At 38.6% G+C, this 26725-nt stretch overlaps 1 protein-coding gene across 1 annotated transcript; it reads right to left on the bottom strand.

The window, feature by feature from the left end:
* Positions 1 to 673: 673 nt before the first annotated feature.
* On the bottom strand, positions 674 to 25363 carry LOC114687849 (zinc finger protein 844-like). Its single transcript, XM_037197994.1, has 4 exons — positions 25247 to 25363; positions 5503 to 5629; positions 4643 to 4698; positions 674 to 3820 (listed from the first exon to the last, which is right to left on the bottom strand). The coding sequence occupies exons 1-4, from the start codon at positions 25289 to 25291 to the stop codon at positions 2897 to 2899; spliced, it is 1152 nt and encodes a 383-aa protein (XP_037053889.1). The 5' UTR covers positions 25292 to 25363; the 3' UTR covers positions 674 to 2896.
* Positions 25364 to 26725: the final 1362 nt, after the last annotated feature.

Below are 26725 nucleotides of genomic sequence, written 5' to 3' on the forward strand. Positions count from 1 at the left end.
GAAGTATTTTATGTTTGAGTGAGGGAACACAGAAGGCAAAATGCATGATATCAGGATGAGTAAGTATACTTTAAAAGCGATATTTTAAATCCAAAACTACTGAAGGTCAATCTTTAGGAATATCTGTAGGCCTGAGTAAACCTGCCATTAGCCAATTAGTATTTTCTGGGCTTAGAGTGTATATCCATTCATTCCAACAGTTTACCTCTTGTGATATATCTGTGGGTAACAATTCAGTGGGGTAAATAAGTACTTTTGAAGCAGCAATGGATCTACAGGATACACAAATACCTCTTTGGTCTGGATTGAAATAGCTGTAGTTAATTTTTGCCTCTATAGATAGTATGTGAATATATTCTAATTCCATCTCTCCTACTAGTGTTTAAATGGATTGGTTAGTGCATAATTAGGTGTTAAATGTTCGATTTTGCTGAAGTTGCACTGAAAATACTAACCATACCTCATGAGGCCAGAAAGAAACTTGTAAGTAAAGTCAACTTTATCATAGGCTCTTCTAAATATTAACCAAAATGGAGAGAATTCAAGATTAGATTGATCATTAAATTACTCACCCCATGCTTCAGGGTCAGTTTCAGAATATGGAGGATATGTATGTAAAGGAGGCTGTAGCAGTAATGGGACCTGGGAGAATGGAGCTGATAAATAAGGACGATTAAAATCTCATACAAGAGCCAACTTTATTCATTGCCTGAGACAATTTATACTCTGCAGGTTAAGAAAGGTTACATGAGTGAAGTTCTCATGAGTTAAAGTTGTATACAATGACAGAGCAAGCCACATGGGACAAGAACATGCTTTTCCATTCAGGCATATAAAGGATAGGTCAAACATTTAATTGAGCAACACCACCAAGCAATAATGAGCAACCAAGAGACAAATCACATTGATCTGCACAAAAACACATTTCAAGAACAATTTTTGGATTTGAAGAAACTGAGGTCACAAGACTTTTGTTTCATTTTCTTGGAGTGTTAACATAAGTATTCAGAATTCTCTTCAAATGACTCCTTTCCAAGACCATGTCTGATAATAAATATAATTAATTTTATTTTAGAAAAAGAATGTAACATATACATGAAGAAAGTTCTTTTAAAAATATGGAGTCACACACACACTCACACAAAAACATAATTGTCTTTGTACCATTTACATACATGGTGCCCTAGGAAGCCAGAAGAATTTATCCTATCTCCAGGACACGGCTTTATTAGCAGTTCTGAGCCATCTCATGTGGATTGGGTACCTAACAGAAGCTTTACAACTGAGTCAAATTCTCAACATGCCAATATTGTAGATGAAGTTGTGCCATTATTGTTTCTGTCTTCTATCACTGGGAGGTGATGAAATTTCCTATATGATCACTGAAAGATTGAATGCTTTCTATCCGTCTGTGAATAGACTCTGACCATTGCTTCTTATTGTAATTGTAAACACAGTTCTCTTAATGTAAATGAAGACAACAAAAGATTTTGTTGTGTAGAGATGAGTCCAGGCTGTGCTAGGGAAAGTTCCATAACATGATATATTCTTTTAAACATAATTTACTTTTACTTTATATTTATAGGTGTTTTGTTTGGATCTAAGTCTGTTTGAGGGTATTGTGTTCCCTGGAATAGGACCCTGGAAGAGGACATACGGACAGTTTTGAACTTCCCTATTGGTACTGGGAATTGAAATTGTGTCCTCTGGAACAACAGCCAGTGTGTTTAATTGCTGGGCCATCTGTCCACAATCCTTATTTTGGATTTTTGAGACAAGATGTCTTAGTTAGAATTTTGGCAATGAAACACCATGACCAAAAAGCATAATGGGGAGGAAAAGGTTTAGTTGGCCTAAACTTCTATATTGTTATATATCACTGAAGGAGGTCAGGACAGAAAATTAAATGGGGCAGGAACTTGGTGCTGTTGCAGAGGCCATGCAGTGTAGCTTCTTAACTGTATTATCCCCTATGGCTTGCTCAGCCTGCTTTTTTATCGAACATAGGACACCTCCCCATCAATCATTAATTAAGAAAATGCCTTAGAGCCAGATCTTATGGAGTTTTCTCAACTGAGTTTCCTTTCTTTCATAACTAGCTTGTTGTGAAGTTGACATAGGACTAGCCAGTGCAATTGACCACTTTTCAATTTGACACACAAACATGGCCTTATTAAGCCCCAACCTTTCTTTTTTCATTCACAAGATACTGCATTAAAACATAAACAGCTTTAATAAAAGTCCAACAATCTTCACAAATTCATACACATTAAAGTTTCTCTTTAAAAATATGCAACCTTACTAAAAATCTAAAATCTCTTTTAAAAATTCAAAGCCTTTCAAATATGGCTCACGGAAAAATCAAAATTAAATTAAATACTGTCTCTGTACAAGAGGAAGAAGCAAGGCAGTCAAAACCTGAAAAAAGCAAAAAATGAAGTCTGACTGTATAAAATAACTCAACCTCTAGTGATTAAGATCCACACAGAATCTTCAGGGATTCTCCAAAGGACTTGGGTACACATAATTTCTAGGCTCTTACTGGTTCCACTTTACCACTGCTGATGGTCTTGGTGGACACCACATGGTACTGGCATCTCCAAAATGATGTATTCTGTGCCTGGTGTTCAAAGCTTTACCTGATTTATAAGGATCAAAGGATTTTTTCGCTAGGATGTATTTTTTTCATGCCTATGAAGATGACTTTATATATAAATGCTCTACTACATTAATAGACAATCTCTCCAGTATGATTTCTTTCATGTTTTTTAAAAACACTGGGAAATTACGTAAAGGCTTTACCACATTGAATGCATTGATAGGGTTCTACTATAAATTCTTTCATTACGTGTGAAGATGACTGTTATAAGCGAATGCTCTCCAACATTAATTCCATTCACAGACTTTGTCTCCAGCATGATACTTTTATGATTGCAAAGATGTCCTTTCCATGCAAATCTCTACCACATTGATTACATCCATAGGGTTTCTCTCCAATATGATTTCTTTCATGGCTGTGAAGATGACTTTTCCATGTAAATATTGTACCACGTTGATTGATTGCATTCATATGGTTTCTCTCCATTATGACTTCTTTCATGACTGTGAAGATCACTTTTATGTGTAAAGGTTTTACCACATTGATTACATTCATAGGCTTTCTCTCCAAAATGAATTCTTTCATGCCTGTGAAAAGAACTTTTCCATGCAAATGTTTTACCACATTGATTACATTCATAAGGTTTCTTTCCAACATGAATTCTTTCATGACTGTGAAGATGACTTTTACGTGTAAAGGCTTTACCACATTGATTACATTCATAAGGTTTCTCTCCAGTATGAATTCTTTCATGACTGTGAAGATCACTTTTCCATGCAAATGCCTTACCACATTGATTACATTCATAGGGTTTCTCTCCAGTATGATTTCTTTCGTGATAGTAAAGATGACTTTTATGTGGAAATGTTTTACCACATTGATTACATTCATAGGGTTTCTCTCCATTATGAATTCTTTCATGACTGTGAAGATCAGTTTTATATGTAAATGCTTTATCACAGTGATTACATTCATAAGGTTTCTCTCCAGTATGAATTCTTTCATGTCTGTGAAGAAGACTTTTCCATGCAAATGCTTTACCACATTGATTACATTCATAGGGTTTCTCTCCACTATGAATTCTTTCATGACTGTGAAGATGACTTTTACTTGCAAAGGCTTTTCCACATTGATTACATTCATAGGGTTTCTCTCCAGTATGGCTTCTTTCATGTCTGTGAAGAAGACTTTTCCATGCAAATGCTTTACCACACTGATTACATTCATAGGGTTTCTCTATACTATGAATTCTTTCATGACTATGAAGATGACTTTTACTTGAAAAGGCTTTACCACATTGATTGCATTCATAGGGTTTATTTCCAATATGACTTTTTTCATGATTGAGAAGATGACTTTTTTGTGCAAATGCTTTACCACACTGATTACATTCATAGGATTTCTCAGTAGTATGACTTCTTTCATGTTGTTTAATAATACTGGGATATGTAAAAGTTTTACCACATTGCTTATCTTCATACTGTTTCATTATAGAATTAGTTCTGGGTAATTGAAGATAACTATGACATGCAAAAGCTTTAAAACTTTGATTATATTCATAGAGATTCAAATGTGTTCTTTGCTGTAACTGTAAAGGGCAATCAGATCTAAATGTTTTATTGTGTTGTTTACATTCATAGGATTCCTCTTCTTTATGGGTACTTTGGAATATTTCAAGATACCTGTGATGGTTCATGCCTTTAGTAGATGGCTCACATTTATCAGTTCCCTTTTCCATATGAGTTTTTACATTTCCTTGAAAAGAAGTGGAAGAACCGGGAGCTTTACCACACTGATTGCATTCATAACATTTTCCTATAGTGGGAGTCACATTACATGTGCAACATGAACCAGTACAGACAGAAGAATTTCCAAGTTTTGTGTACTCATAAGGGTTTTCTCCATTGCAAGTATGTTGGTGTATTTCCAGTGAAGTTGGAAATCCAGTTAATTCTATATTTGTTTCACAATCACACTGTCTACTCATAGTGCTAACCACTGCATATCTTTTGATTTTTCTGGGTAAGAGAGAGGTACCTATCTTCTTTCCAGATCCCTTATGCTCACATGGCTTATATCCAGAGTGACAGATGATATACCTGTTAAAGGAACAATAACAAACAAAGGGTTTTAACACTGCATTCACACAGTTTAACATTTTGTTCCTCATAGAGATGTAGTACAGGGATTAAGGTTTCTCCACCATGACAACATTCTTGAATCTCATAAACTGCCCCTTAAACTAAACTATGGAAACTCTCTTCAAGTATATGAGTACCACAAGCTTAACTAAGGGACAATTTTCTTATGAATATTTTTGGACATACCCTAATCCTCTAATCAATGTGAATGCCTTTCCAGTAGTTGAATGGAAGAAACCAAATGGATGCATGGATCTCAGGGAGTTATGATTGATATGGTGACATTTGTGAAGGCATTATTTCTTTGTCTTATCTCTTACAGGAACACTTTGTAAACACATATCAGCTATCTAAAAGTGAGGTACATGATATTATAAGAATTTAATAATCATCACAAAGCTGTAATTATTTATATTGTTGGTTTTCATTAAATATCAGGGCACTTTAAAATTTCTTTAGAGGCATAAATGCATCTATCACCCTGTACATGAAAATTACCTTCCATGTCTTCTAGAACCTTGACAGTGTTCTCCAATATTGTGGTCCTCCCATTTGTAGCCTAAAATATAGTACCAGAAATGAATCATATATTATTGGAAATTATGCAAAATTTGAGTTATTATATCCAGTGAACCTTAGAACCATGCCTAATTTATGTACCACATTCTTCTTCTTTCACAGTAGAAATCACAGTGGAACAAAAATTCCTAAGAAAGGCTTATAATCGTAAGTTAAAAAGTGAAGGAAAACTCACATTCTTACCTATAGCAGTGAGATTATCACAGATTTCCAGCATCACATCTCTGTAGAGATTCTTCTGAGAAGGATCCAGCAAAGCCCACTCTTCATGGGTGAAGTTCACTTGCACATCCTCATAAGTCACTGTATCCTAAAAATCACATACACATACGAAACAGAAATGGTAAGACTGAGTTCTCTGCAAATGAACACTTCACTGGGATTATATTTACATAATTATGTGTGCTTGACAAATTTATTTCATATCACAGAATTTCAAATGTAATCAGCAAACCATTTTAGAGGGAATTAGAGAAAGAGGATTATGACTCTCATTTCTGATCCCTATGAATACTACATGGCATTGCAAGCAAAATGCTGACCTATATACAGAGAGAGATATTCAAACAAAGCAATAGTATTGAGTAAACAACAGCAAACTTGTTTCAAAATTACTAACATCAAAAATGGATGGACAAGATGGGCATGGTAGTGCACACTTTTAATCCCCAAACTCAGGAGGCAGAGACAAGTGAATCTCTGTGATTTTCAGGCCAGCCTGGTCTATGTAGAGATTTCTATGATAGTCAAAGGTACATAGTGAGACCCTGTCAAACAAAGAAAAACATCGAGCACAAGGGGCTCACTCTAAATTCCCTCCGGGAGCTAAACATACATTCTAGAAATGTACATGGCTTTCAGAAAACTGGAGTGCCTCATTTGAACTATACAGCTAATATGATATTCCTATGAAAAAAATGCATTTTTATTAAGTTACTGACAGACATATCAAAATGATTCTCAGAAACATTAGTGAAGGAAAGGCTGATGTTAAACCATAAAAGAAAACAAACAAACAAGCAAAGCTCCCAGTATAATTTAAATACGGACCAACAGTTAAGATCATCTGGAGCTGGAGAGCTTCTCTCTAGGTCCCACCAAGCCCCTGCATTCCAACAACCCACGTATAAAATAATCACTCAGATGCTTATATTATAAAGTGTATGGCCGTGGCAGGCTTCTTGCTAACTGTTCTTACTCATATCTTAAATTAACCCATTTCTATTAATCTATAAGTTGCCACGTGGCTCATGGCTTATCGGTACTTTATATCTTGCTTGTCTTGGTGGCAGCTGGCAGGTCTCCCCCCTGCCTTTCCATTTCCTCTTTTCTCCTCTCTGTTAGTCCCGCCTATACTTCCTGTCTGGCCACTGGCCAACCAGTGTTTATTTATACAGAGCGATATCCACAGCAATCACCTTTTACTTTTACAGAGGACTTGCATCAGTCCCTAGGACTCATGGTTCCCAACATTTGGAACTCAATTTCAAGACTACCCAGGGCTCTCCTCTGACTTCAGTGAAAGGCAGGCAAATATGGTACACCTGCATATATACAGGAAAAAGACTAATGCATGCATTTCAAAGAGTAAAAGATATTAAAACATGCAAAAAGATATGTAGAATGTTACACATCTGCAATGTAACGATTCAGGAGATCTGTATTAATGTCATGAATGCAGGCCATCCTGCTGGAAGAAAACAAAACCTCTGCCAACGTTTAAAATTTAAAAAGTGGGTAAAGCTCACCAAGATCAAATACTTCACATATAGTAAAACCTAATGCTATCAGCCAAAAATATAAACTAAATATATCAGGGCAGAAAAAATGTCTTCTATAATACCTTAAGTTATTTAAGGATGGAGTGTGTTATGTTGGAAATGTGGCTGCATGAGAATGAACAGGGCTGCTTAGTTTTAACTACAGAAAGATGTGTAGGGGCCCCCAAACAGCTTGACCACACAGCTACCATGACAGGCTTAGAGGCCAGATACTATTTCTGGAAGGCAATGCCCAGATCCAGGAAAAGCCATACGCTGACACCAACCAGTAATCTACCCAGGGATGGGGAAGTAACTAACACCCCAAACATTCCAACCATTAGATAAGGTGGCCAGAAGTCCCTGAGTCTAGCACACACCTATTTTTGTTTCACAGATACCCATAGACATTATCAAAAAATTAGGGTCCTGAACCTTGAGAATCCCCTCACCCCAACCTTTACAATAAAAATCCTACCCTGCCTGGGCTCAGGGCTCTCTGCTCTCACCACTGCATAGGAGAGACAGATCAAACCCCGGAACCTGAAAATAAAGGGAGACAGAGAGACCAAGCTCAAAGCTTGAAGAGATTAAAGGCTCTTTGCTTTTACATGAGGGATTTGATCTCCGAGGAGGTCTTTTGGGGTTCCCCATGATCTAGGCATAACATTGATAAGAGTGGTTGGAGTATAAATACTAAATACGGCCCCTGATTCTAGAGAGACCATTTGCATCCTAAGGAAACCAGAAATCTCAAAGTCTCCAATACATCTTTGTACTTGGGAGATTTTTCATTCAATCTACTATTTGACACAGATCATGATAGGCTCACATTCAACCCATAATGTTAAATGCCTTTTAGGCTAGCCACAAAGATGCTTATATTCTATAACAGTCCCCAAACTGTTAAAATGTACTGTTTCTTCTGACACTGAAGATAGTTTCTAGAATGTGTTATCTTGTAAAATTAAAAATGAAATTATATCTATGTGCACTAGCTGGTCTCTTATGTCACCATGACCAGGCTAGAATCATCAGAGAGGAAGGAACCTCAGTTGAGGAAATGCTTTTGAAAGTTATAAATTTATAAACTCAAGTTCCATTTGCTTTTAGGATACCATCTTACAAGGACTCCAATTTGCAGTAAGGCTCGTTAAGGAAGGGAATGGGTCAGTTGCCTTTAGTCTACTGGCTATGGGTGGGTTAGGACTTCTGTTGGTCTTTTCTATGTCAAACACACAGATTGCAAGCCCAGCACCACTTGAGATCTTTGGTAGCAGTTAATCCTGCAGCTCACACACAATTGAGCCTGTATGATAATGAGTATTCAGAGAAGGGTAATTCCTGGGGGGGGGGCGCTCACCAACCTAAGACAGAGTGCCTGTGTGGCCTTGGGCAGGTGTCTCCACGATGGGTAAGGTGACCTGTTGACGTCCCACACAACCTAAGGCAGAAGCTCATTTTTTAGAGGGGACCTGTAGGGCCCTGGCCCCCATTTTGGGTAGCTGTTGCCTTGCTTGCTGACCTTGACCTTGATGTCCTCCCTATGCTAATTCCCTGCTGGGTTCCAACCTCCTGAATGCTTAAGTTAAGTTCCTTGTCTGTGTATCCTGCATATTGGGCATTAACAGCTTAGATACAAGATTGTAAAACATCAGTAGTGAACTTCTGCCCTCCAAGGTTTTTCCATTGTGCTGTAAACCTGTATTTAAGGCCTTCTCCCTCCTTCAATAAATGGCATTCTGCATTCAAAAAAGAAATTAAAAAAAAAAAAGATTATATCTATGTGCACTGGCTGGTTTCTAGTGTCAGCTTGACCAGGCTAGAGTCATCAAGAAGAAGGAACCTCAGTTAAGGAAATGCCTCCATGAGATCCAGCTCTAAGGCATTTTCCTTTTAGTGATTAATGGGGGAGGGCCCAGTCCATGATGGGTGGTGCTATCCCTGAGCTGCTGGTCCTAGGTTCTATAAGAAGGTGGACTGAGCAAGCTATGTGAAGAAAGCCTGTAAGCACCTTCCCTCCACTGCCTCTGATTCAGCTTCTGTGACTCTGGGACCCTGCATTTTTAAGTTTCTATCCAGACTTCCTTCAGTGATAAACAGCAATGCTGAAGTGTAAGCCAAATAAACCCTTTCCACCCCAATTTGCCTTTTGGTCTCACTGTTTCATCTCAGCAATGGATGATACTACACAACACACAAAGGTACAGAATACACATTCCCTTTTCAAAGAAGTGAGGAGAGATTGGGCCAAGGCAAGACTAAAACCCTGCTGGGCAAACACCACATCCTACAGCTCTGAGACAGAAACCTGGGGCTTCAGTTTCAAAAGAATTAGAAGGCTGTTTCTCTTTGACACTTTTCACACATCTCTACCTTTGGTTACTTCCATTCCCTGTGTGCAGGTGAGTGGAAGTAACCACAGGTAGAGATGAAAGGTGTCTCAGAGCTTGTTCATCTCAACATCTAGTGGTGTCAAAATGCAACCCAGTCTTCATTTTCATACCTTCTACAATGAACTGTCACAGTCTCCACATTAGATCCTTGACTCTGCCAAACAATTGGCTGCAACAGTGCTGAACTGAAAGTATACTGGAAGAATCCATGACCTTTAAATTGTGCATCTTTCCTCTTTTAAGAAAATGTGACACACGGGTGATGTGTCAACATGGGGTTCTAGTTCTGGATTGACCCTGCCCCACTGGAACAGATCAGCATTAATTCTGAATGAATTTTTTTTTTTTTTTTCTGGACTAGGACTCTTGTTCCCTCTCCCTTTCCTATTGAAACACTTTACTTGGTGGTACAGTACCCATGCAACACCTTTTCTGTATTTCCAAAGAAGAGCCTTCTCTTTAATGTCACTAACCTCCCCAATAATTACAGCCTCTGTTCTAGCCATGACTGTCCTCTAACACCACCTAGTACTGTTTTCCTTTCCAAACACACAGGTTTCATTAATATCTGCCCTGATTGTTGCTCCTTTACTCTACTGTTGTAGGAACTTAGCAGAGTCACTGTATCTGTGGTACATATTAGAATGAACAACCATTTTTAGAAGTACTTTTACCTTGAAAAATCCTAATAGAGAGCAGTGATTGTTTTGCAGAATGGACTTTGCAGCCATCCTGTCACTATGATCACAAGATGCCTCAGGCACATCTGAAGATCTTGTATTATTATGCATTGCACATAATACATAAAAAAGACTAGAGTCGTGGATCCATGTGATGCTCACCTTCAGTAGAACATCTAGATTAAGATTAGGAACTCTGGTGTGAGGAAATACTTTGTCTAACTTTCAATACACCTTTGTACAGCTGTGTAGTGGTATTTGCTAGGTCCATGACCTTGGGCTATATAGCCTAAAGGAGGTGGTATTTCCTGCCATTGTATGTGACCTCACAAAAGGACAGGAGAGAGGATTATGGGCTTCCCTCTTCCTTTTTCTTTTCTTTTCTTTTTTTTTTTTTTTTAATTTTTATCCTGGTGTGACAGGACACCTGATGGCCTGGGAATTGAACAAGGATCCTCTGGAACATCAGTCAGTGGTCTTAACCACTGGGCCTTCTCTCTCCTCTCTTAAATTAAAGATGTCACGTACAATGGCAAGAAGCACAGCCTCACTTGGACTGTAGAGCCCAAGGTCATGGGCAAAGTAAAACAACCACACAGCTGTTTGGGGTTCAGTCCATCAGAAGAGGCTAGCTAGACCTTCCTGCTGCCACAAAAGCCTTAAAATTTCTTCTTGGGGGTGCCTCTTCAACTGACCCACATTACACAGTATACCTGATATTTGGTGACCAACAATATGGGGCAAGGAAAGAGCAATAATGTGGTCCAGACACTCCAATACTGGAGGTAACATATGCCAATAGTGGTGGGTGAGACTCCAGCATAGGGCAGGAACTTAGAGAATTTAAATTCTCCATCTCAGCAATGGCAACAATAAATTAGCTCCTGGGACAAAGGAGAAGTCAAGGAAGAAGAATCTTTCCAGGAGAAAAAGAGAATAGAAATGAAATTTTAAAACATACCTTCACAATAGAGAAAGGTGAAGGAAAGGAAATATGAAAAGGAAATTTCGGGATGGAAAAAGGAAAAATGTTTAATCAAGAAAAGAGGATTTTCCTGGTAGAAGAAGGGAAAATGTTGAATAAAGTCCCTATAAAGGAAAAACAAAGAAAAGAAAAAAAAGGCTCTTCACAGGAGAAACAGGGAAAGAAAAAAAGGCTCTTTCTGACAATAGAAAAAAATTAAAGATTTCTGAAACCGAGAGCTGCACTTTACCTATCACCTCCTTCAGAGACAGGCTGGGTGGGCATTGAAAGGTCCAAGCAGATGCCTTAACAGGCTGTTCAGTCTTATCTCAGAGATCAGGCCTCAATTTCAGTTTCCTGAGACTGAGCAAGCAGTCTCTGGGAGGGCTGTGAACAAAAGACATAGTCCTTGCAGTAGCTCCCTTTCTGCACGTACTCTGACTGCTAAAAGTTCAGCCAGATGTTTACTGTCTGGGGCCCCTCACCAACTTAGAGTTATGTGCATGACGTGCTAGGCTAGCCAGCCCCCATGGTAGCTCAAGGACAAAGCCTGGGACTTGTGCTGGACAGCCCCCAAAGTGATAATTGTAACCACCAACCAGTAAATTCAAAGGTTACATACCCTCACCCAATTAAAAGAGAACAGAGATAAAAATAAACCAATCCGAGTTGCACTCGTGCAAACTCCCCTAGCCCCCCGAAGGGCTTGTGGCTTTTGCCTTTAAATAGCCAGCCACACAAAGAAAGAGGGACTCCTCCCTGCCTCACTGTATTGGGTGTAGGAATGAGTCCCCTGTCTAGACTTGTATCTGCAGAATAAACCTTGCTGTTGCATTCTGGACATCCAAGGTCTTTGGTGGTCTCTTTGCGGGGTCACAATCTGGGCATAACAGGCATCACTGATGCAGCCTGAGCAAGCACAGCAAATCCAGTGCTTAGAATTTTCTTGTTTGCTTAACTTTGGTTTAAATGCTTGTTTGTTTTTTTCCCCCTCAAAGCGGGAATAACTCAACATTAAAGGTCTCTTTGTGGCAAATGTTTTGTTTTTCTCTAATAATGGATATAACTCATCAATGGTCTCTTCAAGGGAAAAAGCAAAATTGAAAACAAGCCCAACTTTTAGTAAAAAATAATTGCAGATAGGAGATGAAGTATTAAGTCAATGCTGTTTGAATTTCCAACGGTATTAGTCATTCACTGTATGGAGGTTGTTCTCGTCTCTTGTGTATATAAGTAATGTTTGAATGAATGTTTATTTTTCATAATAAATTAACTAAAAATAAAATTTGTGATTTTAAACTATATTATTATAGGATCTTGTCTGCTTATAATTACTGATAATTTGGCTCTTCTTACTAAGTTTCTTTCTGGAAATGCTTGATTAAATCATTTAAAAATGGAATACTGTAAACAGAACAGGTTGTTAGCTTACTAAATAATGTGGTTACTAAGTTAAAAATTCATAAAATATTATCTCTTACTGATAGCCTAGAAAAGTTGTTTTTCCACTAAATAAAATACAGAAAAATTGTTTGTTCCACAATGGTAATAACTGACAAGTTGCATTATCTTGTTACTTGGGATCTATTAAAAGGATCCTCTTTTCAAAATTTTATAAAAATACTCTGAAAGTCTTGGCTAAAGTTACTTAAAATCCTATAGAGATTGTTTTTAATGCTTTTTATAGATGGCTTATGTAAAAAAGACTATGCAAATAGAAGCGGTGGTAGAATTCCTCAATTACCTTAACTAAAAAAATTACAGGTACTTGAGCAACTAATACAGGAACAATTAGATGCTAGACACAGTGAGGAAAGTATAAGTCCTTGTAATTCTCCTATATTTGAATAAAAAGAAATCTGGAAAATGTTAACAGACTTGAGAACTTTAAACAGATTAATTCAACCCATATATCCTTTAAAGCCTTGAAATCCTTTACATTCTTCATTACATAAAGCATGGCCTATAATAGTTGTTGACTTAAAAGATTGCTTCTTTACTATTTCTTTACAAGAACAGTACAGAGAAAATTTTGTTTTTACGATTCCTACTTATAATAATGCTCAGCCACTAAGTGATTATTAAAAGATTCTTCCCCAGGGAATGTTAAATAATCCAACTCTCTGTCAATATTTTGTAAATCAACCACTAGAAGTGGTTTGTAAACAATTTTCTCAGCCTATTATTTATCATTATATGCATGATACCTTAATAGCTTCCTCTGATATTGATATCCTGGAAAAGGTGTTTGCTGAGGTACAAAGATCTTACTTCATTGGTGGTTGCAAACTGCTTCTAAAAATTCAAACAGGGGATTCTCTTAGGTATCTAGGATTTAAATGAGTAAACAAAAAATTCAGCTTCAAAAGGTATAGATTAGAAGAGATCAATTATACAAACTTAATGATTTTCAGAAATTATTGGGAATATTAATTGGTTGTGGCCTACCATTGGATTGTCTACTTAAGAATTAAGTACTTTGTTTCAAATTATGCAAGGTGACTCAGATTTAAATAGTCCAAGGCATTTAACAATTGAGACAGAAAAGGAGCTGACCCAGGTAAAAGAAAACATACAGTGACTACATAGATGGATTGGTATCACAATTGAGTGTATTTTGGTAATTTTTTACCCCTTCCCCTACTGGGCTTATTATGCAAAGGGAAGATAATATTTTAGAATGGATTATTTTTAGCTCATAAACAGAGTAAAAAGTTAAAAACCTATAGAGAAAAGATTTCTGAATTAATTATAAAAAGAAGAAACAGACTTTATCAATGGTGAGGAATAGATCCAGCTGAGATTGTAGTACCTTACACTCATGTTGAAATTATGCAATTATGAGTAATTAAGGATGACTGGCAAATATCCTGTAGTAATTATTTAAGAAAAATTAACAATAAATATCCCCAAAGTAGTAGACTTCAGTTCATAAAAACAACTGAATGGGTTCTTCCCAGCATGGTGAGTCGAGTGCCTCTTTCTAGGGCTCTTACACTCTGTGCTGACCCAAGTAAATTAGGAATGGCTGTTATAATGCAGGAAACATCAGTAAAGTAATCCAAAGTCCATATGCTTCAGTTAAAAAATCAGAGTTGTATGCCATTCTAATGGTTTTATTAGACTTCAATAAATCTAAATATAATTATTGATTCTCTGTAGTCAGAAGTTTTCCTGTGTCCCATCTGGCCTAGCACATGCATTAAATGTAGCAAATCAAGTCACAGAGTGGGGAAAAAACTGCCTTTCACCTCAACTGCTGCCAAGACCCTGTCTAGACTGTGGAGAAGCAGGACACTGAGTGACGGATTTCCTGTATTGCCAAGAGACAAGACACCTGCATGTTCCTGGGGAAAGAGTGCTGCTACTGTATCAAGGAATCGGCCTGGTGGAAACTAATATCGAGTCACTCCACAAACTGTCTGAAGAACTTCATCACTATTACCAGGGCCCATCTCCATTGCATTCTTTCTGGCAGTCTTCACTCTTCCCACAGCTAGCCCTGTTCACAGGGTCAGTGGTAATAATCTATTTTTTTTCTCCTATCAACTTGCTTTTTCCTCTTCCTCCCAGAATGGATTCTTTAGGTTGGATGGTAGTTAATCAGATGCTTCTTCACCCATACCTCCCACTGAGCATGAGCCAACCGACTGCCTATTCCCTCTCCCCACATTGTCCCATGTTAAGAGAAAGCAGCCAGATTTAAACCAGCATCCATATACCCAAAAGAATGGGATGTTTGGCTGGAACCTCCATGCCTGGCTATCTAAACCCCGTCCTTTCAGAAAAACCACCAAAAAGCCCAGTTCTGCATTCTTGGCAGCTGGAGGCTCCTCCCCTGAAGCTGCCTGTGGCCCAATCCCAGCATTATACTTGGGCACAAATACAGCTCTTAGAGGAAAAGTCATCACCCTGCACCTACAGGGTATTTAGCCTCCCTCCTTTTGGATTGGCCATGTGATTCCTCTCCTGCTCTCCTGAGAGTCACCAGGGAGCTGCTTTGCTCTGTTTATTAAACCTGGATTTATTAAATTGACTTCATAAGACTTATTACCTTAGCGGTTAAGGATATCCAATAACCATGGATCCAAAACTCATCAATGGGAATTATTTCATTGACTGATACTGTTGCAACAGCCTGGGTAGTCCTTCATAAAGAAACCTAAATTGCTGAATTTGTTGGCGACTGGCATCAGATTTCTACAAAACTTTGGGCTCAGCAGAATTAAACAGATGGTGACAGTGTTAGTGAAACAGCAGACTTGATGCGAGCTGTGTTACTTTTAGGAGATCAGTTAGAGACTTAAAGGGGACAGATTCTGTTAAAATGTGTTGGTAATGTTAACATTTAATTGTATTTCACCTACTGTATTAAATTTAATGAAAGCAAGTATGATTGGGATAAGGTTAAAATGCTATTGTTGAGTCACCCTAATGGCTCTCAAATGATATATGATTTACAACAAGAAATTAAGGAAATCTTTTCAGTTAAGCTAGCTGACGTGTCTGGAATGGATGTCATGGAATGCCCTGCAGACACCATACCTTCATTTAACCCTATGAATCATTTGGATAAGTTTTGTATTCTGGCAATTGTTATACTTGTGTTTGCTATAATAATTTTAACACTTTTCAAATATATTCTGACTTATGTACATGAGACTATCTTCACTGCACAGCTGCATAACCTTCAACATAATTAAATTAGCTTAAACCAAAGGGGGAAATGTAGGAATTTAGCAGAGTCTCTGTATTTGGGGTAATATTTGAATGAACAACCAGTTCTCAGAAGTACTTTGACCTTTAAGAATCCTTATGGAAAGCAGTGACTGTTTTCCTGAAAGGACTTTGCAGCCATCCCCTGACTTTGGTCACAAGATGCCTCAAGTACACCTGGGTCTCTTGTATTATGGGCATTAAACATAGTACATAATAAATGACTAGAGTCATAGAGGCAAGTGATGTTCTCCTCCATTCAGACATGTAAATTAAGACAGTCTATGACTCTTTAATTTAGCTGTACTTGTTTTCACAGGATACAGGAACAATACATGTAGACAATATGCCAAAATACTATACAAAACATCTATCATAATTACTGCTCTGCTGCTGTGAGGAAACACAATGACCAAAGTGACAGTGATAATGCAAGGCTTTTTATGTTGGGACTTGATTACACAGACAGAGGACTAGTCCATTATCATCATGAATGACAGCATCAAGGCAGGCAAGCATGGGGCTGAGACCAACATCCTGATACTGACAGGCAAGTAGAAAGAAACATTGCTTTGGCTTTTGAAACCTCAAAGCACAGCTACAGTGACACACCTTAACAAACAAGGAAGGTAAAGGAAGACAATGCTTGACTTCCATTGTTACAATTTGTGGTAAGACCCATGGATGGACTCAACTTGAGGCCACAGAATTCTTTACTCTATTACTTTGTTGTATGGAGCCTACATGTCTAAGCCATAGGTACCATCTCCTCCTATATTCATGCTAACATAATTAAAAAGTTCTATTAAAGAACAGGCACAACAGTGCACATTTAAACCTTGAGAAGTGTGGGTCCAACCAGGCCTTGTGTCTGGTGGAGGATGGAAGCGTCATAGCAGGAGCTGGGCTATCCTTGCCAACAAAGTATCCCTGTGGTTTGCTGCCCTCTTGCCTATTATGTCAATAGTACATTATGAAAACACAGAATTTATAGAGTTAACAGAAGCTGAATATAAAGTCTAATAATTTATGCTATCAACAACATTAAACTGATGACATAAGGACATTATGAATGTAAAAAATGATCAAGATCGAATATATAGCACACTAAAGACATCATCTGACTTCAAAAGTTCAAGTGCAACTACCATAAAGATTGTACTGTCTGGGAAAGAATAAAGAAATAACAGAACTTCAGAGAAAACAGACATAAGAACACAAATGAAATACAGTCACCATTGAAAAATGAGACCAGTATACCTAGTATGGCCTTAACACAGGTGATTGGAACACTGTGTCATTTATATGCAAATGTATTAGTAACACAGATTGTAATATCTGTGCAAAATTAACTTCAGTAGGATGCTACCACTGCATGTTAAGTGGGAAGGACATAATTTCAGGAAGCCCCCAGAGAAACTAGAGCTTTGTGAGATAGCAAGTCTGCCTTCCATGGAGACAATAAGATCAGGAGAGTTGTGCTCATGGCATGGTGAGGTCAAAAATAAGCATTTTTATTCTCAAGAGCTCCTGCTCCTCATGCTTTGAGGGAAGGCATGACAGGCACTCAAGCAGCCCAAGAACTTGGAAGCAGGAGCTGATGCAGAGGCCATAGAAGGTGCTGCTTACTAACTTGCTCACCATGGCTTGCTCAGCTTGCTTTCTTCTAGAACCCAGGAAAACCAGCCCATGGGGGGCTCATCCACAATGGGCTGGGCACTTCCCAATCAATTACCAATTAAGGAAATGCCCTAAAGCTTGCCTACATCTAGATCTTATGGAAGTATTTCCTTAATTGAGGCTCTCTCCCCTCAAATGACTCTAGTTTGCATCAAGTTGACATAAAACTATCAAGCACTCTGATGATTTACATTAATTGGATTAAATGGGAACACAGATGAGTGACCTCTGAAGTGGGGGAGAACAGAAAGGAGCTGCCAGAGCCTAAGTCCTGCTGGATTGAACTCCTGGGACAAGAGGAGTGTAAATGCATTCTGCTGTTAGTACTTCTGTTTAATTAGGAAGTCTTTACCCCAACTCTTCAGGAGACTTTTAAACAATATATCAAGCCGACTAGTGACACATGCCTGTTATCTCAGCATCCAGACTAGCATGGCTGCACAGGCAGGTGCAGGAGATCAGGGACAGCAAAGCAGAATTCTGTCTCAAGCAAGATGTTTCTCTGAGGTGCTAGGATGGAATCCAGAGCTTTCACATGCTTGGCTAGGTATTTTACCCCTGACCTACATCCCCAAAACCCTTCTTCCATGCATGGTGGCTTACGTGTCGCACACATGTGGAAGTCAGAGAATAACTTGTCAGAGTCATTTTTTTTTTTCCATCAGGTGGGTCCTGGGGATTGAACTCAAGACTCAGAAGCAAGCACCTTAATCACTTGTAGGTATCCTACTTTCATAGGTTATGACATCTTCTGTGGTTTTCTGTCAGGGACAAAGTCTGCTCATGTAGTCCTGACTGGTCTGGATCTCTATGCAAACTCTAACAAAAATTTGCTTCCCTCCTTCTGCCTCTGCCAACTGAGTCCTGATATTACACTGTGCCCCACCACACACAGATTGTTTTGTTTGGGGTGGAAATAGTCTCAAGTAGCTCAGGTTGGCCTCAAGTTTAGTAAATAGCTGAGGGTCATCTTCCATTTTCATCTCTACCTAGCTACATTCTCCAGGTAGTGAGATTTAAATAGCAAACAATGAGGCTGGGTACAGTGACAAGCACTTTTAATATTAGCACCAGGGAGCCACAGGCAAACGTTCTCTACATAGTAAGTTCCAGGCACGTGAGCATGAATTAGTAAGACCCTTCCAGAAAGAAAAAAACAGCACTGAGAATAACTTTTAGACTTGATTGTTCCTCAAATCTTTAATGACATTTCTTTATAGTGTGCCTTCATGCACATGGATCATAATGTGGGTGAGTTAGTCAACCAAGCACGCAGGGCACCACGTTGCTGTTACAATCATTACCTGGCTGTCCCCCAAAAGACCACAATGCCTGTGGTCAGTAAAGGGTAGGGAAAAGAACTCCTCCAGAGATGGTCTCAGGGAACAGCATCTGCTTTACTGCATGTAAGCAACTACTTATATAGTGGAAGCCTATCAACTCTGATTGGTTAGTACATCACATTTGATTAAAAATGAATGCTCATACAACCCATCTGGGTTTCTATGTAGAAGAGGAACATAAAAGAGACATGGTAAGCACAGATATGTTAGCAGGCCAGCTATTGGCTACTCATGCTACTTTATAATTCAATCATCTCACTTCAGGGAATATTCAGGAGCATGATGGGCCATGCTTGTTACTTAGACGCACAGTGTATGAGGTAGACTAACAACCAGGACAGGCCTGCAATTTCCCCCTCTAAATCATTTCATTTTCCTGAGTGCAGAGCCTCATGATCAACAAGCAGGATATGCTAACCGTATTATTACAACTAAAAAGGTAATGGCATTAGTTCAAGGAATAACAGCGCCACTGACAACCTCCCTGGAGACAGTTCCTTCCACTCCCTTACTGAAACCTCCTTTAAATACTCAGCCACTTTTGCGTGAAGATAACCTTGAAGCATGTGGTGAGGAATTCTATAATCTATGTAATCTTATATTCCCTCCATTTCCTGATGAGGACTTATGAGAACCTATGAAAATGCTAACTTTACAAATTAGGCAAGCTAGAGCATGACAGGAAAAAGGAATTCATTTGCCAATTCTTTATCAGCCTCATGAGCTCCTCTTGGTATTTAGTGGTATTTCATCAAAATCAAAATGCCTAATACCTAATTTTGCACCAACCAATTTATTTAAAGCTCTACAATGTGGGACAGCATTGAAGAATCCTTGCACATTAAGAGGAATAAAAGAACTAGAGCTATTTGGATCCTGACTAAAAATGGCTACTTAGTTCTACCTGAATGTGGAAAATGGAAGGTGGAGTCACATGAGAATGGTGATTATATAATGCCCGGACAATTACTGATAGCTCATGGATGGGTCAGAGTTGCAAGTGGTACCATTGTCACAACTGTTCACAGTTGTACACAACTGTTAAAAAGACTAGAATGCAGAAGGCAATCTGTGGCTAAAGATGGCTTTCTCTTACCTAGTGATTTTGCTGGGGCAAAATATCTTAACATTCCAGCACAAAGAGTATCTGGTCATTTCAAAGTATAAGTTTATGTTTCTTTGAAGCATCTTACTTGTGAACATGAAGATTGCCATGAGGACTATGGTCAAGAATTCTATAGTGACTCTTGCTCAATTGAGGGTATCAAGTAGCACTAAGGGGTTGCCATTTGACTGCCAGGTTTATGTCATTAAAAACATAAAGTTAAGTGGTGATGATACACGCCTTTAATCCCAGCCCTCAGGAGGCAGAGGCAAGGGGATCTCGGTGAGTTCAAGGCCAGCCTAGTCTACAGAGCAAGATCCAGGATACAAAACTACACCAAAACTACAGAGAAATGCTGTCTCAAAAAAAACAAAAACAACGAACAAACAAACAAAAGTAAAGTTAAGTAAAACCATCTTACAAGAGTTCTGGCTCATTAGCTTAAGAAACCTGCAGTGCCTGCAGAGAAGGCTGAATTGTCAAGACTGTGCTACTCTCACAGAGGACCTGAGCCTGGTTTCCAACACCAAGAATGGTTGTATCACATGCCTACAGCTCCAACAGATCTGACTCTTCTGATGTGAGAGGAAAGGTGGCAAGCATATACATTCATGCAGGTATGCACACACACAAAAAAAGATTAACAGAAATTGAAATAAAACATACAGAGAAAGCTTTAGACCATGTTAAAAAGAAGCATGAGGCAGTCCCCAGCAGTCACCAAGCAGGTTACATTCTGTTCCTCCAAGATCCATTCCGCCGACCAAACCCATGCACTTGGTCATCCTCCCATGGCCAGATGTCCCCAACAACCCCAGTAGATTACATAGGCTAGGCACATCCCATTCCAGTTGGAAGAGCAGGTGAGTGACTGGTCTCCCAGCTGAACTGCCCCATCAACCAGACCCTAAATCCCAGGGCACATCTCATGCCCCTCCCCAACCCATCGCAGCATCAGCAAAGCAGCTGGGCCCTGCACCCATATCTGGTGAAACTCCAATGCTCTGGTGCTGTCCCAACCAGCCAGTAAACAGGTGAGAAACCTGCTCCAGAATGTACCACCATCACACAACCCACTGGATTATGTTCCCCTAAGACACACTCCACCACCCAAACCCAAGCACCTGGTCATCCTCCAAGTGGCCAGCCCTCACCTGCAAAACTCATAAGCACAGGCACAACCCACACCAGTTGGAAGAACAGAAGAGTAAATGCCTGTTTAACAATACATTCAACAAGAGAAAAAGGGCAATATGGCACCATCATAACCCAGTAATCGAAAAACAGCAAGACCTGAACCTTCCAACACAACTGAAGCACAAGAAAATGACCTAAAAATAACTTTATGAAGATGACAGAGTTCCTTAAAGAGGAAATAAAAAATTATCTTAAAGAAATCAAGGAAAAGACAAAAACTTGGAAGAAATCAATAAATTCCTTAAAGAAAGTCAAGAAAATCAATCAAACAGGTAAAGGAAATGGTTCAAGCTTGAAAACTGAAATTGAAGAAATAAAGAAAACACAGACCAAGGGAATTCTGGAAATGGAAAATCTGTGTATGTGAACAAGAACTACATCACCAACAGAATACAAGAGATGGAAGAGAGAATCTCAGGTGTTGAAGATACGCTAGGGGAAATAGATTCTTCAGTCAAAGTAAATGTTAAATCCAATAAATTTCTAACACAAAACATCCAGGAAATCTGGGACACCATGAAAAGACCAAACCTAAGAATAATAGGGATAGAAGAAAGAGAAGAATCCTAGCTCAAAGGCACAGAAAACATATTCAAGAAAATCTTAGAAGAAAACTTTTCCAACTTAAAGAAGGACATGCCTAAAAGGTACAAGAAGCTGACAGATAGGTCAGATGGTCCAAATAGGCTGGACCAAAAAAAAAAAAAAAAAAAAAAAGTTCTCTTGTCACATAATAATCAAGACACTAAACATATAGAATAAAGAAAGAATATTAAAAGCAGCAACCAGAAAAGGTCAAGTAACATATAAAGGCAGATCTCTCAGAATTACACTCTACTTCTCAAAGGAGACTCTAAAGCCAGAGGGTCCTGGACAGACATTTTGCAGACAGGAAGAGACCATGGATGCCAACATAGACTACTATACCCAGCAAAACCTTCCATCACCATAGATGGAGAAAACAAGATATTTCATGACAAAACCAGATTTAAACAGTACCTATCCATAAAGCCAGCCCTATAGAAAATACTAGAAGGAAAACTCCAACCCAAGGAAGTTACTTGCCCCCCAAGAACGCGCAGTAAATAGATAACTGCATATCAGCAAAACCCAAAGGAAGGAAACACACACAGGGACAAACCTATGCAAAAGAACGCATGCATGCAATACCACCACTACCACCACCACCTCCACCACCACCACCACCACCACCACCACCACCACCACCACAACCACCACCAAAACCAAACCCCAAAAATAACAGGAATTAACAATCACTGGTGATTAATATCTCTAAATATCAATAGACTCAATTCACCCATAAAAAGACACAGGTATACAGAATGGATATGAAAACAGGATCCATCCTTCTACTGCACACAAGACACACACCTCAGCTTAAAAGACAGACACTACCTCAGAGTAAAGGGCTGGGAAAGCTTTTCTAATCAAATGGACCTAAGAAGCAAAGTTGTAGAGCTATCCTAATAGCTAACAAAATAGACTTCAAATCAAAAGAAATGAAGAACACTGAATATTCATCAAAGGAAAAATCCATCAAGATGAAGTCTTAATTCAGAATATCTATGCCCCAAAACACAGGGGTCCACATTTGTAAAAGAAATATTACTAAAGCTTAAATCACACATCAAAACCCACACATTAATAATGGGAGACTTCAACACCCCAGTCTCACCAATGGACAGGTCTGCAAGACAGAAACTTAACAGAAAAACAAGGGAACAGATGCTATGACTCAAGCAGACTTAAGACACCTAAAGAACATTTCACCAAAACACAAAAGTATATACCTTCTCAGCAACTCATGGACCTTTCTCGAAAACTGGCCACATACAAAATCTCAACAGATACAAAAAAATAGATTTTATTGGATCACCCTGGATTAAATGGACATAAACTCAAAGCGATTCCATAAAAATCAGGAACAAGACAAGGTTGTCCACTCTCTCCATATTTATTCAATATAGTATTTGAAGTTACTAGCTAGAGCAATAAGAACAAAAGATGATCAAGGGGATACAAAATGGAAGGGAAGAATTAGAACTTTTGTTATTTGAAGATGATATGATAGTATACATAAGTGACCTCAAAAATACTACCAGGGAACTACTACAGCAGATAAACACCTTCAGTAACGTGGCTGGATTCAAGATTATGTAAAAAAAAAAAAAAAAAAAAAAAAAAAGAAAAAAGAAAATCAGTAGCCCTCCTATATACAAATGATAAACTGGCTGATAAAGAAATCAGAGAAACAACACACTTTACAACAGCCACAAATAAAAAAAACAAAGAAAAAAAAAAAAAAAAAAAAAAAAAAAAAAAAAAAAACACAAATAATATAAAATATCTTGGAGTAACTCTAACCAAACGAATGAAAGACCTGTATGACAAGAAGTTTAAGTCTTTGAAGAAAGAAACCAGAGAAGATATCAGAAAATGGAAAGATCTCCGATGTTCATGCATTGGTAAGATTAACATAGTAAAAATGGCAATCTTATCAAAAGAAATCTACAGATTCAATGCAATCACCATCAAAATTCCAACACAATTCTTCACAGACTTCAAAAGAACAATACTCAACTTCATAAGGAAAAAAATATCCAGGATAGCTAATGCAATCTTGTATAATAAAGGAGCTTCCAGAGGTATCATGATCCCTCACTTCAAGCTCTACTATAGAGCTATAGTAATAAAAACAGCATGGTATTGGCATAAAAACAAACACCAAACACATGGATCAATGGAATCGAATCAAAGACCCTGAAGTAAATCCATACACCTGTGAACACCTAATTTTGAAAGAGAAGCCAAAATTATACAATGGAAAAAAGAAAGCATCTTCAACAAATGGTGCTGGCATAACTGGATGTCAGCATGAAGAAGAATGCAAATAGATCTATTGCCCTACACAAAACTCAAGTCCAAGTAGATCAAAGACCTCAACATAAATCCAGTTACACTGCATGATAGAAGAGAAAGTGGGCAGTAGCCTTGAACACATTGGCAGAGGAGACTAGTTCCTGAATATAACACCAGTAGTACAGACATGGAGAGCAACAATTAATAGATGGGACCACCTGAAACAGAGATGCCTCTGTAAAGCAAAGGACACTTGTCAATAAGACAAAATGGCAGCCTGCAGAATGGGAAAATATCTTTACTAAGCCCATATCAGAGTGTGGATCTCCAAAATATATAAAGAACTCAAGAAACTAGAGACATCAAAATACCAAATAATCCAATGAAAAATGGGGTACAGATTTAAATAGAGAATTCTCAACAGAAGAATGTCAAATGGCTGAGATATACTTAAAGAACTGTTCAACATACTTAGGCATCAGGGAGCTGCAAATCAAAATGACTGAGACACCATCTTACATCTGTCAAAATGGCTAAGATAAAAAACACTAATGACAGCCTATGTTGGAGAGAATATGGAGTAAGGGAAACACTCTTCCATTGCTGCTGGTGGGAGTGCAAGCTTCTACAGCCACTTTGGAAACTGGTATAGTGGTTTATTAGAAACCTGTGAATCAATTTACAAGACCCAGCTATACCAATCTTGTGCATATAACCAAAAGATGCTCAATCATACCACAAGGGCATTTGCTCAACTATATTCACAGGCTATTCATAACAGCCAGAACCTGAAACAACCTAGATGCCCCTCAACTGAAATAGATAAAGAAAATGTAGTACATTTACAAAATGGAGTATTACTCAGCTGTAAAAAACAATGACAGCATGAAATTTGCAGGCAAATGGATGGAACTAGAAAAAAAAAAAATCCTCACTGAGGTAACCCAGACCCAGAACAAAAACAGGCTATGTACTCACTCATAAGTGGTACTAGCTGTAAAGGAAATGATAACCAGTTTACAATCCACAGCCCCAGGGCAGCTAGGTAACAAGGAGGACCCAAAGAAAGGTTCAAGGATTTCCTTGAGAAGGGGAAATAGAAAGAGATCTTCTGGGTAAACTGAGGGGGGTGGAGGTACAGGAATATGAAGAATCAGGTGGGTGTGTTGAGGGTGGGATGGATGAGGAAAATAATGAAAGAGATACCTTGATGGGGGAGGAGGGCATTTTGGGATTAGGGAGAAATCTCATGCCAAGTAATCTCCCAGGAATCCATAGGATGAAACCAGCTAAGACTCCTAGCAATAGTGGATAGGGTGCCTGAACTGGCCTTCTCCTGTAATCAGATTGGTGACTATCTTAATTGTCATCAGAGAGCCTTTAACCAGTAACTGATGGAAGCAAATGAAAAGATCCACGGCCAAGCACTGGGCCGAGCCCCAGGACTCCTGTGGAAAAGAGAGAGGAAGGAAATTATGAGTGAGTGTGTGTGTGTGTGTGTGTGTGTGTGTGTGTGTGTGTGTGTGTGTGAAGGTCATGATGGAGGAACCCACAGAACCAGCTGACCTGGGCTCCTGGGAGCTCCTTGACTCTGGATAGACAGCTAGGAAGCCTGCTTGGGACCACCCTAGGCCCTCTGCATGTGTGTGACAGTTGTGTAGATTGGTCTACTTGTGGGGTTCCTAGCAGTGGGATTAGGAACAATCCTGGTGCTTGAGCTGGCTTTTGGGAGCTCATTCTTGATGCTGAGTTGCCTTGCCCAACCTTGATGCAGGGGGAGGAACTTGGTCCTGCCTCAATTTGATGTGCATGTTTTGTTGACTCTCATCAGAGGCCTGCCCCTTTCTGAATGGAGACAGAGGAGGAGTGAATGGGGGGAGAGTAGAAGGGAGGTGGGGTAGGGAACGGGAGGATAGGAGGGATGGGAAACTGGTTGGCATGTAAAATAAATGAAAAAAAAATAAAAAAAAGAAAGGCAAAAGCAAATGAAAGCTAAAAAAGAAGCATGAAATGAACACCATACATTTACTTGAGATATAGAAGGTAATTATTTTCTTATTAACCCATCAGCTTATAATAGTTTATGTAAATATTACATATATGTTATAAATATTGCCAGGTATGGTAGCTTAGGCCTTAATTCCTATATCTCAGGAGATAGCGGCAAATGGATCTGTGAATACTAGGCCAGCTAAAACTACACTGTGTATATATATATATGGAGTAGAGTTGACAACAGTCTTTGCTCTAGGGAGACAAGTCTCTTGAATGTAAATTTTGAAGATTAATTGTGTATCATGTTAATTTATTTTTTCGCATATAGATCCTCATAATTGTTTGAATGCTTCTATGTTGATAAAAGAATCAACTTTTAAATGTTTGAAAAAGTAAACCTGTGGTTTTAAAATTACAGAGATTTAATACTTGGATTTTTGGTTGGAGAGACGGCTCAGCTGTTAAGAGAACATGCTGCTTTTGCAGGGAACTCAAGATTAATTCCATAACCTATACCAGGCAGAAAAGCTTGACTTAAATAAATAAATAAATAAATAAATAAATAAATAAATAAATAAATAAACAAACAAATAAAACAGACAGACAAAAAGGTACACAGACTTATCTTTCTTTAAGGTTTTTTGAGATGGCCTCTCACTATGCAGCACTAGGTGGCCTAGAAAACACTAT

The sequence above is a fragment of the Peromyscus leucopus genome, chromosome 22, assembly GCF_004664715.2.
Source record: "Peromyscus leucopus breed LL Stock chromosome 22, UCI_PerLeu_2.1, whole genome shotgun sequence".
Lineage (NCBI taxonomy): Eukaryota > Metazoa > Chordata > Mammalia > Rodentia > Cricetidae > Peromyscus > Peromyscus leucopus.